The 14,210-nt window shown below is 33.6% G+C and overlaps 1 protein-coding gene across 2 annotated transcripts; it reads left to right on the top strand.

The window, feature by feature from the left end:
• Window positions 1,359-8,904, top strand: LOC18586564 (phosphoglucan phosphatase DSP4, amyloplastic). Of its 2 annotated transcripts, none has more exons than XM_007010035.2 (14): window positions 1,359-1,466; window positions 1,575-1,647; window positions 1,767-1,811; window positions 2,445-2,547; window positions 2,917-2,993; window positions 3,079-3,155; window positions 3,348-3,428; window positions 3,652-3,784; window positions 3,925-3,984; window positions 4,752-4,808; window positions 5,449-5,544; window positions 7,254-7,313; window positions 7,942-8,049; window positions 8,511-8,904. In XM_007010035.2, the coding sequence occupies exons 1-14, from the start codon at window positions 1,441-1,443 to the stop codon at window positions 8,640-8,642; spliced, it is 1,128 nt and encodes a 375-aa protein (XP_007010097.2). In that variant the 5' UTR covers window positions 1,359-1,440; the 3' UTR covers window positions 8,643-8,904. The 2 variants fall into 2 exon arrangements, with proteins under 2 accessions (XP_007010097.2, XP_007010098.2); XM_007010036.2 differs by having other exon boundaries at window positions 1,569-1,647.

The raw sequence follows: 14,210 nt of genomic DNA, 5'->3' as shown, positions 1-14,210 counted from the left end.
CGCATTCTTTCGCAATGGATACGATTAACATATTTTTAATAATAAACATGTTCTTCCCTTGATGAACATGTTCCATCTAAACATGGTTTTCCCATGTTATCCAATAAACACTTTCTCATTAATTATTTCTAAGAAACCGCTTCTACTTAATATATACGGGACCCTCAACAATTCATCAAAGGGACTAGAAATTTAACAGACTCTATCTCTAAGATATTCTCTCTAAAAAGTTGTTTCTAAACTTTTCCTAAATGTATTCTCTTTTTTACATAGCACTTTCTCTCTTATTCTCTGCGATACTTTGTCACTACATTTTCTATACTTTTTCCTAATTTGTATCTCTCAACTCATGCCACATGCATTTAACACTTCAAACACTGCTTCAATCTATCTCTCTGTTATTTCTAGTTCATCTCATTTTACTTATTGCAACATTATTTTTCTCCTTAACAAATTAATAAAGATTTAACACTTGAACAATTAGCGCACTGGTTGGTGTATAATTTTTTACTTAAAAAATAAAGTTCGAATCCTTTCTCCCTCAATTATAAAAAAAAATTAATAAAGATTTATACATTTGTATCTCCTACTATAATCTAATTTGTACTTTATAATTGTTTAAATCGTTATTAACACAGAAAATCAAAACCCTAATATATGCTGGCCATGAGCCCGTAGCTTGGTTATTAAAATGTCACCATTCAATTCTCTAATCTATTATTTTAGCACAAAATTTCAAAAAAAATCTTTTACAGACAATAATTAGGTGATTATAAGATATATGTATCGTTTCTAATAGAAAAATCACAACATTTCTTCTTTCTTTTATTTTTCCGTTCAAAAATAAAATATTAATTTTTGATTTTTCAACATGGGCAAAGATCATAGAATCTTAATTCCATAGAACCTTCTTTCCCCTTCAAAGGGGAAGGATACTCGCAATTATGCCAAACCCTACAACTCAAATGTCACAATTTTTATTACTATTATTATTATTTAATGAAAAAAAATTTAAATTTAATTTTTTAAGTGAAAAATTTTCAGATGCACAATATATCTTACTCTTATACTCATAATTTAATAAATTATCCTATCATAAAAAAACTTATCCTTTATTTTTCCCTTTTTGTTTTCTTTTTTATAGTATTACGATTTTTATTTTTAATATTGTTAAAATATCATAATTTTATATAAATAGAAATAGTAATAATAAATGATATACAACCAATGTAAGAGATCCAACATTTTAGGAAAGTGGGCCCCACAGATTGCTCTTAATGGCATTATTGAGAATGTTTTAAAAAGCAATCCTTTTTTTAATTCTCCGAGCCAAGTTCGATAAAACCCCAGTAGCAGAAACCCCCAATAAAAAAATCACACTACTGCAACTAAGATTTTTCTGTTATCTTCAAGAATTTTTTTTTTCTCTTCTGATCGAATATGAATTGTCTTCAGAATCTTCCAAGGTCTGTTCAAATCCTTTCTTTTTAATCTTTTCAATATTCCAATGTTTTTTTTCTAACATGGGTCTAATCCAAAAGCTTGCTCAAAATTTTATTTTGGAATAGTTTCAGATCCTATGCATGGCCATTTCAAGGTTTCAAGAGCTACCCAAGAAAACCCTTTTCATGTTCCATCAATATGATGGTAATTTTTCAGCTTCTAATCTTTACTCTCAAATAATATCAACTTTCATAATTATTGATGTATGTGTGATTTATCTTTTACTGTTTTTGTTGGTTTTTGAATTGTTTGATTTAATGTAGGGAGGGATGGATTTTAGTGATATACCGAGAAGTATGGCAGTTAAGGTAACTCAATTATCCATGGATTTCAGAGTCTTTATCTGGGTTTTCATAAGAATTTAGTTTTAGCTTTAAAGATTTAATTTCACTGTAGATTCTGTACACTTCTTTCTTCATCTTCATATATTTGTTTTTAAAGATTCGAATTCTTTGGCTTTTCTTCTTGGATTAAAATATATATATATTTTTTTTCACTTTGGCCCTTTACTCTTTATGAATGGATGTTGTTATTGAATAAGGTAATTACATGTTTTATTTATAACTGCTTAGTTCACTGAGTTGAATTTATGTAGTTATGATTGGAAATGACAAGTTTATCAAAAGAGCTTTTTAAGTTTTTATCAAGGGAAACTGATTAAGCTGTTGTAGTTAGTGCCTATGTTCTAACTGAATTTTTGCATTTAATATGAAATGAAGGATTTGTTAATTTTCTGTTGGCATTAAACCTGTAACATGTGAAATCAAAATGATGATTGCACCCAAATTGTACTAGGAGGTTTAGTAACCTTTTAGTAGTCTATATATGATGATTAAATTAGTTTGGTTTATGATGTAAAATGCCATTCTCTGCATGCTGCTCAAGATGCTGCTTGATTGTATGTAAACTGTCTTTTGGATTACCAATTTCTTTTTCGACAGGCAATTTCTGGTTCCACATCAAGTGCAAAGCAGAGTAGCTCTGAATCAGAGGGGGAAAAATCCAACATATATAGTCATAATATGACAGAAGCAATGGGTGCTGGTAAGTTCACTTTTGTTGTGCTTTTGCTTTAAGTTTGAGGAAGGTTTGCTTGCATTTAGGTGTAGCTGGCATTTTTCATGTCAGAAGCTTGGTCAGTACTGTTCCTTTTGATGTGGGGTACAAAAATGTAAGCTAAACCTTACTGTAGATGCTCACAGCTAGCAGACAGATCTTCTTAATATGAAGTGTTGAACAATTCACTGGTTGCCATATACTCTCTGGCAGTCTCAACATTCAAGTTTCAACATGATAAATTAATATGTTGGTGTTTAATTTAGTGGTATCGTTATTCTCTTATTACTCTATTTTATAATTTTGTTTCTTCTAGGTTTAGTTGTTATTAATCATTTGTTATGTGGTTTGCTGCAGTTTTGACTTACAGGCATGAACTGGGAATGAACTATAACTTCATCCGTCCAGACCTGATTGTGGGTTCATGTCTGCAGGTAATTCTTGTTTCTAAGTAAATAATTGAAAATAATTCTCTCAAATGATTACCTGAATTTTTTTTTTCCATCTTCAAATTGATAGGCTCCAGAAGATGTTGACAAGCTTCGTAAAGTCGGAGTGAAAACCATATTTTGCTTGCAGCAAGATCCAGATTTGGAGTATCTTAGACACTGTTGTCATTGAAGTTCCATCTAAATTTATGATTTGATAATTGAAAAATGGAAGTAACTAATTGCTCTTACGTATTTCTGTGTGCATGATTGTTTATGAGATATGTCATTTGGACAATGATTAACAAGATTGGTTGAGCAAATAAGTAAGTGCTGTGATTCCTTTACTACAATTTCCAGATATTTTGGGGTTGATATTGGTGCCATTCAAGATTATGCCAAGAAATGCAGTGATATTGAACACATACGTGCTCAAATAAGGTCAGACATGACAATTGAGTGGTCATAGCATTTTAATGAGTTTTCATTGTGAAAAGCATCGTTTGTAATGCTATGAGTGAAATTAGCTATCAATTTTTCTTGTTAAAAGACTACTTCTTTTATGTATGACTGATACCTTAACTTGTTAAGCTGAAGCAGCTGTTTTTGTTATTTTAAGTCCTTTTTGTTACTAATTTAGTTAGGTCAATAATTTATGAAGCAGGGACTTTGATTCATTTGATTTACGGATGCGGCTTCCAGCTGTGGTTAGCAAATTATACAAGGCCATAAATCAGAATGGAGGTGTGACGTATGTACATTGTACTGCTGGACTTGGAAGAGCTCCTGCTGTTGCGGTATTAGATTCATTTATTTTTCTAAAATGTCTTTTGCCATCCAGTTTTGAAAGCTCAATTTTCTTGGAATGAGCAATCTTTCAGTTGCTTTAATCTATCTGTCAAACTGATCTATAGATTTTTGTTGTTATTAATGACAGATGGCATATATGTTCTGGGTTCAAGGCTATAAACTTAGCGAAGCTCACAGATTGCTGCTGGTATCTTTGCCTTTGTCTCCATGCTTATCATTTCTTTTTGGATAATGATCTGAGACCTAAACAGGCTTAGCCTATCTAAATTTATGAATGGATTTAGAATCATCAGAAGGGCCAATGCATTTTGGGTGCAAGGATTTATTTCTACCATTTCACAGTTGATGAACTCTATCTTGAATCAATACTATTAACAATAAGGACATATTGGTAATTAATTTATGAAGCCCTAACTTGTGCATGTAGCCACATGGTTGAGAATCCCTCAATTGAAATGGCAACAATCTAATGCCAAGGATCTTTGTGTGTCTGAACAGCTTCCTTTGTCAATATGACAATACCTACTGCCTTCAAGTTATTCTGTGGAGCAGCACCTTGTGCCTGCAGATATATAGGATACTCAATAGTTAGCGTGGACAGTCAGATTTCAGTTTTTTTTTATATTATTTACAGAAAACAAACCCTACAGTCCCCATGTTTCCCAAAACTAGAATACGTGATTTGTTACTTGATCTTTTTCATGGATGTAATTTCAGGTTATAAATTTAGATATTTTAGTTTTTTTTTTTTGAACAGTTAGTTTAGTTTAATTCTGGATTTGGTTTTGTAAATTTTGGTCAACACTGGTGTGATAGTAATCTATAGAATTTTTTTTTCCCTTTCTCTCTTTTTCTTTGTAAATGATTCTTGAAAAAGAGGTTTTTGCATTATCAATACGTGTGTAGCTTATTTTATAACATCTCTGGTATATCATTTTGTTTCTTCTCTTTCAGAGCAAGCGGTCATGCTTCCCTAAATTGGATGCCATCAAAAGTGCAACTGCTGATATTGTGAGTCATTTGCTTCTATTACTATAGGTGTAATCATTTGAAGCTTAAATTTTTGTTTTCTTTTTGGATGTTTGGATGAGTTGACAATGAATTCCAAGGTGAATCGACTAATCTGGTCTATGTTTCACATTCATAGGAGTTCGTCTATGTTTCTGCTTCTCGAATATGATAGTTTCTCGGCATTTCTAATAGTATCAAGTGCTATTCCTGTTTTGGCATTTTTAATTTCTGGAGTGTTAGCTCTGAATGGAAAGGGTCCACATTTAGCATTCTTTTATTACAGGTACTGCATTAGACATTTTCCTAAATTATAGGGGTCAAATGTGACATTATCCCAATTAAGAAATGTAGAAAAAGCTATTTAATTCTTTGCTTCATAAGCTCATGAAATTGCAAAACATTCTTATTTTGCTATGTAATACTATCTTAATTGCAGCATTTGCTAAAGCATAAACGTCATGTAGTCATTGCAAAAGATTTGCTTTTCTGGTGTGTAATACAATGTTAATTGCAGTACTCACTAAAGCACGAGCTTCGTTATTGGATTAGTTTGTGTGTGTGTTTTTTTATGTATATAAGCATTATATATTGAATGAGAAGTTATTGCAAACTCATTTTATCATATTTTCTCAATGTATAGCTTACAGATCTTAAGAGGGAGCTGGTCACTTTGACATGGGAAGACAGCAAGTGCTCTACAGTGGAAGTTTCTGGACTTGATATTGGGTGGGGCCAGGTAATGGACTTCTATTAATTTTTAGCCCACTGAGGTGTAAGAATTTCCTTGGATGCTTTATTTAGTCCATCAGAATAATTTCTTCAGCTTTGTCAGTTGAGAATTATAGAAGCCATGGACTTTGTTTGTGGATGCAAAAAGTGTCAATTGCCATGTTGCGAATTTTAAAAGCTACAATATCCCTGCAATGTTGTATATGTTATTTGATAGCACTAATAACTGTGTTATTTTTAACCCAAATTCCTCAAAAAATATGAGATTGAAAATCTTGTGACTTATTTGGTAACTAATAAGAGCTAGTCTAGTCAAACAGTTCCTCATTCCAGCAGATTGGTGAAGTTCCAGTCCTAATATATGCCATTTGTTTTTCTCACTACTGTGAAGGTGATCAATTGTTGGAAACAAATATCAATACAGTTTTCTCAATCAGATAATATTGATTCCAGAGAAACTCATTCATCCCCAATAAAGACTTCTCTGTGCATATTCCAGCAGTTTGTTAAACAGATGTATCATGTGCTTTTCCGTCTAAATCTAGAGAGTTTTCATAGGCGTTTCCAGTTTCTCCTTTTGTCTGCGTTCAGTCTTGTCCTATCTGCACATCCCAGACTTCTTGGTTGCTTTTGGTGCAGTACAGTATGAAGACTTGAAGAGTATAAGACAAGAAAAGAATGATGATAAGATTAGATTATTTTTATCCTTTCTTACATTTGGTACAAACATAATTAGGAGAAGGATGAAGGATATGATAAGATAAATATTTTATATGTCGACAAAGATAACCTATCCTACATAATCATTTAGTGTCAAGATTTGATATACATAAATATATTTAGTGTCAAGATCTCACTTGTTTTATTGTCCAACACTTACGCAAGGTTTGAAAGTGATGTTTAGCATTTGTAGCCATCTTCCTTAACTTTTGATAAAATTGATTCATTTACCCCTTTTCTTATACATATCATCTTTTCTCCCTATATCTATTTATGGCCTATCACTACTTTCTTTTTTTCTTTCTAAATGAGTTGACTAAGCTATCCATAATATTGAATTGGCCTAGGTTTTTTTTTTTTTAATAAATGTTTTATAGAGGGAACACCCAAAAAAGAAAATAGTTCAACCAGTGTAGACTAAAACTTGTTTTACCTCACTTTGAAGTTTGAATATAACATGGAACGTCAATTTTAAAAAAAAAAGGAAGGTAATATGGACAACATAGCATATACAATAGAAAATAAGTTTTGGATGGTTTTAACAATTGGCCAGACGGTTGAATCAGGAACTTTGCTTCAGGATATCTTCATCAGGTCTGCACCAGATGTGTCATTTGAATCTACTTTTAATCATTTCCTTAAAAGGCACACAAAACTCAGTATTGTACAAAAGCCATCCTATGTGGATATAATCTGGTGTTCAAAGTGGGGCCTGTATTCCTAAGGGTAGCTTTTGAAGCCATATCCAGCATGTCATATGGAAATAAACTAATTGTTGTGCATGTACTAGGTTCTTGGTTTTCTTTATAATGGGTTGAGATTTGTCAACTACATTGGATAAAGATTGATTTATTTGTTTGGATCTTATTTCCCTTTTGATGCAAAAGTTAAAAGGACTTATTGGATTGGAATTATTCATTATTTTAAGATGATATATTAATTAATTCTTTCACTTCCAGCTGTTTGATCATTCTATGTATTTTGTATTTGATCCAGAGAATACCTTTGAAGTTTGACAAGGGGCATGGTTCATGGACTCTCCAGAGAGAACTGCCTGTAAGTGTCTTTTGTTTGTAGGAATGCATTTTATTGTCTTTAATTTCTTCAACTCAAAAACATATTACTCCATTTTCCTTTGTGTTTCAAACCCCTGCATTAACAATTTTCCTACATTTAACCAGTCTCAACTTTGTTGATCATGCTTTTCCTGTTTTCTTTCGTGTTTCTCTTTTAGTCTTATTCATTTAGGCATCCTGTCGGCGCCTAAATTTCTGCGTAATAGCCATTCATGGATTGAAGAATCAAGATATTTTGTTAACTTTTCATTTATGCTGAGCACCTTGATTTGGATTCTCCTGGGGACCAATTCTAATTCAATTCATGTTAATGCTTCATATTGTCATGTCCTTGCCTGTGTCAGGTCTAATATTCATGGAAACATAGCATAGAATTCTTATTTCATAGCTTGATAATATATATATATATATGGACAATAGCTTTCAGGTTCAGAAACATAATGACCTGGTACAGGTGTAAATTATTTAGTATAGAATTTTTTACCTGAGGTATATTTGTCGATGTATAGATTATTACTTAGAGAAATGCTACCTTGAAAATGGAAACTCATGTCAATATAACTAAACCAGATTATAAGATTCTAGTATGTTGTCTCTTTCTTTAACAGGAAGGACGCTATGAGTACAAGTATATAGTGGATGGGGAATGGACATACAATGAATTTGAGCTGGTAACAACTCCTAACAAAGATGGCCATGTCAACAATTTTCTTCATGTAAGTTCTCAGTTTCTACTGTCTGGCTGGCAAGGGGAAAGCTCAATCTTGTGTAATCAATTGTATAATCTATGGATTGGTTTAAACGTTGTTCACGAGCCTGTGCTTTTGTATAAATTAGTTCAGGAGGTGTTTGGTCATCTCCAATTGATCATATTAGAAAGCTGAACTTTAGTTCGAGCTGATTGAAACTTGGAAACCTTCTAAAAATTTGCCTCCGGGACTGTTTGTGCATGCTTCCCAATTAGCACTTGTAGTTGAAAAAACCTTGTCCAGGGAGGACACTACTCAGGAATAGGTCAAAGTATATTTAGGGTGCCTTGACTATAATCTAGAAAAGCTCTAACAGCTGGTGATAATTTTCTCTTTTATAGCAGCCCTCCACCAACTAGGCACTTTTACCATCTTGTTTTTTCTAGTATCATGCAAAATCTCTGATGTTTATTTTCCTATCAATGCAGGTTGTGAACAATGATCCAAGCAGTGTTAATGGGGCAGTTCGGAAGAGGTTGACTAGTGAGGATCCTGATCTTAGAAAGGAAGAACGGTTGAAAATCAGACAGTTTCTTGAAGCCTACCCTGAGGAAGAGTGAACTGAAAATGCAAGACAGGGCATGTTTTCTTTTATATATAATTGGGGGAGGAGAGATTTGAGCCCTGCTCTCTAGGCAGGGGATTATGCACCAATCAATGAGCCAAATGCTCTGGTGCGCAAGACAGGGCATGTTGTAGTATATAAATGTAATATTTGCTTGGAATAAGCATGTATCATAGCAATATGAAACTGTTGTAGAATAGTGAATAAATAAAAGTTGTTGCATTTCTGCTAAGTTATACTTGCAGAGTTTCAATTGAGCTCTTCTTGCTGAGCAAATGTTGCAGGCCCTGCTTTCTGAAATCCGAAAACTGCATTTTGGGAACAGCTCAGTTATTCGAGGTTTGATCCCTCCAGACTTAAAAAGTTTTTCAAGTATTGTCATTTATAAAGGGGAAAAAGGATCAAGGAAATGACCATATGAAGTGCATTCTTAGGTAGAGTGTGGAATACTGTAAGTTTCCTGCTTTCCTTGCAATTTAACTACTTGTAATGTCTTTGCAGTATTTGGTTTGCATTTTAGATATGAGAAAATCTTCCCATTGCAAAGTCATTACAATGTGACGAGGGAATGTCATTCCCTTCTCTCACGGATGCAAGGTAACTTTCCTTTGTAAAGGAAAAGTCACAAATTTTATTTTTCTCCAATTATCCTACCCATTGCCGGACCTTCCAAAATTCCCCTCACTGTTTGCTTTATCTTCTCTCTTGACTTTGGTCCATTTTTTTCTTTTTTTTTTTTCACTTTTTTCTTGAATTTGGGTTTCGGAAAGGAGATGAAAGATTAGAGATTTTGGGTTTTTTGATAAATTGCTTTTTTTTTTTTGTTCTGATGATATGTCTTTATGATTGTTGGCTTGTGGGTCGGGTTTTGCTAGGTTGCAGTGGAAAATTCCTGTCTGAAAGCATTTGGGGATAATTTTTTTTTTTTGGCTTTTGCTATACTGGTTGTCTTTGTGTAGGGTTTTTTGGCCAGTTTTTGTACATGCTGCTCGTCTGTGCTGCAAATTTTGTTCATGTATATTGTAGAACATTGCTTTGACTAGCTCTACTATGGTTCTTACCTTATACAGGGGCCAACATGATATATGAGGTCATATATTTCTTACCTTTCTTTTAAGCTAGTGTTTGCTCGAAAGTATGGATGCAAGGAGGAAGGTGGGAAAAAAAAAAAAGAAAAAAAGAAAGTTGAGTTTTATGTGCCAAAAAATTTAACTTCATATGTTGAATAAAATAAAAAAAATTAATAAATTATATATAAATTTTAAAATAAAAAGCATATGAATTAATCAGAAATGATAATTGGTTAGATAAATGTGTGATTCATAAAGACATGGATTAAAACTTTACAAATAAAGGAGGCTAGAGAGCTTCATAAATTAGTTGTCTTTGGACTGTCCCCATTTAGAATCTCAGTTTTGAGGGTTCCAACTCAACTTCTTTCCAATATAGAGACCGATTGGTGTTATTCGAGTTTGAAGTTTCCTTCCCACATTTCCCAATTGGTCTGTCTCCTTACAAGTTCCGACTGAAAGATGCCTATGCTTTATTTCAGACAAGGCCCTCCTATATACAATAACGTCAATTGTGATGGCTTCAAATTAATCTTCGAAAGCATTAAAAATGTGAACTCTCTAACACTATGAAGATGGGTTTTCGAGTCATGTTCCAGCAATTTATCCACTTTCAAAAAGATCTTTTCAGGCTTCTGCACTCCTAAATACTCATGGCTCAAACTTTGATCAATTTTATTTGCAGGCATTGATCTCCTTGGTGTTATCATCTTTAAGTAGATTTTTATTTGCTGTGATGGAAGGAACTCACAGCAATGCTACCTTTAATTGACAATTTTGATACTCTTCATCAAACTTGCAGATTGATCCCGAAAGCTACAACATGAAAAGCACAAAACAGTGCCCAGCTAAGGTCAATGGACTCAGAAAAGGCAATCATCTTAGGCTGCTGAAACTAGAAGGATTTGCAAATGAAAACAAGGAGATTTTGTTTGTAAAGCGGTTGAGACCACTGATCCTAGCTAATTTAAAGGGGGCCTGTTTGCGGCGTCTGGTTAAAGTACCTGAGCTGTGAAGAAAAAGGAAGCTAAGCTTTTTTGGAAAAGTTAAGGGAGAAGTTGAAAAATAGGAAAACAGAGAAAAAGAAGAAGATAGATAACGTCGATCAGAAAAAATGAATGGCCATCAAGCCCTAATTTATTTTTTTAATTTGTATTTATATTCTCTCAATAACAACATTTCCTAAAATTTAGTTCATGAAGACTAAATCGGACCTAGGAAACATTTGCACAGTAATCAATGAGCAACTTAATGGTAAAATGAAAAGAAACAGACATGATCGTTAAGCCGTACACTAGAAACAAGTAAACAAACCAAATTGGCACCATAATGGTGCGTATAAAAACAATAAACTACAAATAAAACAAAACAACATGACTAAGAATGTTTTGAACACGGCTAATGGTAAAGATCAAAACAACACAATGGACTAGCACTTTTGCAACTAGCATCGTCAGTTAAAGACGACACATTTTACTTCTTAAAGACTTTCTTCAACATTCAAAGTTGTTGCTTCCCGCCAGTACTTTCAGTGGCTTGATTTCCAGATTGAGAATTACTTTTCAATGTAACCCCATAATTCTTAATCCGGAGAACTCCAAGACAGAATCTCAGATACTCAAATCTCTCATTTCCCAAGCGTTTGGTGAAAATATCAACAAGCTGATCATTAATTAAACAATGTAGCAACTCAATCTCTCCTTCTTTCACTGCATCTCTCAGAACATGGTACTTTACTTTGATATGCTTAGTACTTCCATGCTGAACAGGATTCTTGGCAATGGCAATTGTTGACAAGTTGTCAACATTAATCAAAGTTCCTTTTTCTTGCTTAAATCCTAACTCAACCAATAAATTTCTCAACCATAAAGTATGGTTAGCAGCAGCAGCACAAACAATGTACTCTGCTTCAACTGTTGATTGAGCTACCACTTGTTGTTTCTTTGAGTTTAAGGCAAATACTATACTACCAAATGAATAACAAAACCTTCTTGTACTTTTAGAGTCATCCAATGATCCAACACAATCACTATCTGAAAAACCTACTAGTTGATTGCTCTCCTGCTTCAAATATATTAACCCATAATCCAAAGTTCCTTTCATATACCTCAAGATCCTCTTAGTTGCTGTAAAGTGTGTTTCTGTAGGATCTTGAATGAACCTTGAAAGCAAGCATGTTGCAAACATTATCATATCAGTAGCTAAGTACAACAACGAACTAATGATGATTCTATATAACTACTCAGTTGCCTTAGCAGTACCATCGTCTTTGCTAAATTTTGCATCGGTACACCATTAAGTGTTTACAACCTTGCACATACTCATATTAAACTTGCTAAGCAGATCCTTTGCATAGCTTCCCTAATGTAATACAACTTTACCAACAGCTTGCATAACCTCCATACCAAGAAAGTAAGTCATCTCACCTAAGTCTGTCATTTCAAACACTTTTTTCATTTGAGCTTTAAATTTAGTCAGATATTCACCTTCTGGTCCAATAGCCAAGAGATCATTTATATAAAGTGCAACAATGAGTACCATAGCACCATTTTCACAATTCACATATAGCATTGACTCATTTATGCTTCTTTGGAACCCTTGAGTCTTAAAATGATCATCAATTTTAGTCTCTAGCTCTTAGAGCCTGCTTTAGACCATACAGTGCCTTGATAAGTTTGCAAACCTTCTTCTCAAACCCTCGCTGCACATAACCTTCAGGTTGTTCAATGTAAATATCTTTAGTAAGAATGCCATTAAGAAAGGCTGATTTGACATCAAGATGATAAATCCTCCATCCCTCCCTTGATGACAAAGCAGTACGCATTCTTATTGTGTCATGCTTAGCCATTAAAGCAAAGGTTTCCATATAGTCAACCCCATAAACTTGAGCATAGCCTTTGACCACCAATCGAGCCTTGTACTTATCTACAGAACCATCCGGATTTAATTTGGTTTTATAAATCCATTTAACTCAAATGGTGTTCTTGTCAACAGGTCTGTCCACCAAAGTCCATGTCCCATTCTTAATAATCATCTATATTCCGACATCTATGGCTGATTTTTAGTGTTCCTTTGAATTTGCTTCTTTAAAGCATGAGGGTTCAGCTAAAGCAGCATTACAGTAGCTATAAATGTCTTTTATACTTCTAGTGCCTTTTACAGCTTTGCTTTCATCCACTAAGTTAGATTGGTCATCAGTATTAGTTTGAACTAAAACATCATCAGTTGCAGTTGCAAAATCAAACTTTTCTACTCATGCACTTGACTAATTCCAACTCTGGCCCTCATCAAACACCACATCCCTGCTCACAAATACTTTTTTCAACTTAGTATCATACAGTCTGTAGCCTTTTGATACCTCACTATATCCAACTAGCACTGCTACAGCAGACTTTGGATCAAACTTGGTCCTCTTGGCATTTGAAACCTTAGCATAACATACACAACCAAAAGCTTTTAAGTGAGAAACACTTTGCTTTATGATCAAACCACATTTCATGTGGAGTTTTGTTATCCAAAACCCTGGTATGAACTCTATTCAAAATATAGTTAGCTGTATTCACAACTTTTGCACAAAATGCCGTTGGGACATTCATTTGAAACAGTAGGCATCGTCCTATCTCAACCAGAATTCTATTCATTCTTTCAACGTTACCATTCTGTTGAGGATTATATGGAATGGTTAACTAATGCTAAACTCCCATAGATTCTAAATATTGCTTAAATTCAGTTGAAGTGTATTCCTTCCCATTGTCATTTCTCAAAGTCTTGAGAAATTCTCAACTGTAGCCTTAAACTTTTTGAAGTAGCTCAATGTCTCAGATTTTTGCTTCAAGAAGTATATCTAGCAATACTTAGTGAAGTCATCTATGAAAATTATATAGAACCTACTGCCGTTGAGTGAAGGGGTTTTCCTTGGTCCATTTAAGTTTATATGCACCAACTTAAGCTTTCTGGTAGCCTTCCATCTGCTTTCTTTAGGAAAAGGTTTCCTTGATTGCTTTCCAAATCGACAAGCTTGACAAAGCTTATCTGGTTTTGAGATTCCAAGTAAGCTTTCCACTAGATTCTTTAAAAACATAAGAGACAAGGAATTATAGTTTACATGACCCAGTCTCATGTTCCAAATCTCAAACATATCCAATTCATTATAAAAAGCCAAGTAAGCTGTATTAGCTAAATAGAGTGGATAACAATTATTCTTTATAGCAACAGTGAACATTTCATTTTCCTAAGGGTTAATCACAGTACAAACATCATCTCTAAACAATAAAGCATAGTGCTCTTTAGCCAACTGTCCCATACTCAACAGGTTGTGATTGGCATCAGGAACATAATGCACACTACTTATACATTTACTTCCAGAAGCAGTTTCAACACTAACATTACCCCTCCAAGTATATCTAGGTAATTACCATCTCCAATCTTCACTTTAAACATTAACTTAGCATTAAGTGTAGTAAATAGAAATTTGTTACCTATCAAATGATGTG

This window comes from Theobroma cacao, chromosome 10 (assembly GCF_000208745.1).
Source record: "Theobroma cacao cultivar B97-61/B2 chromosome 10, Criollo_cocoa_genome_V2, whole genome shotgun sequence".
Taxonomy (NCBI): domain Eukaryota; kingdom Viridiplantae; phylum Streptophyta; class Magnoliopsida; order Malvales; family Malvaceae; genus Theobroma; species Theobroma cacao.
Note: the sequence above shows the minus strand (reverse complement) of the source record. Positions and strands in the feature narration are given on the sequence as shown.

Excerpts from the sequence above, each read along its gene's own strand:
- LOC18586564 (XM_007010036.2), top strand. The coding sequence starts at position 1,441 with ATGAATTGTCTTCAGAATCTTCCAAG. Across the intron at positions 3,156-3,347 it reads CAGCAAGATCCAGATTTGGA|ATATTTTGGGGTTGATATTG; the intron begins GTATCTTAGACA and ends TACAATTTCCAG. Across the intron at positions 7,314-7,941 it reads CTCTCCAGAGAGAACTGCCT|GAAGGACGCTATGAGTACAA; the intron begins GTAAGTGTCTTT and ends TTTCTTTAACAG.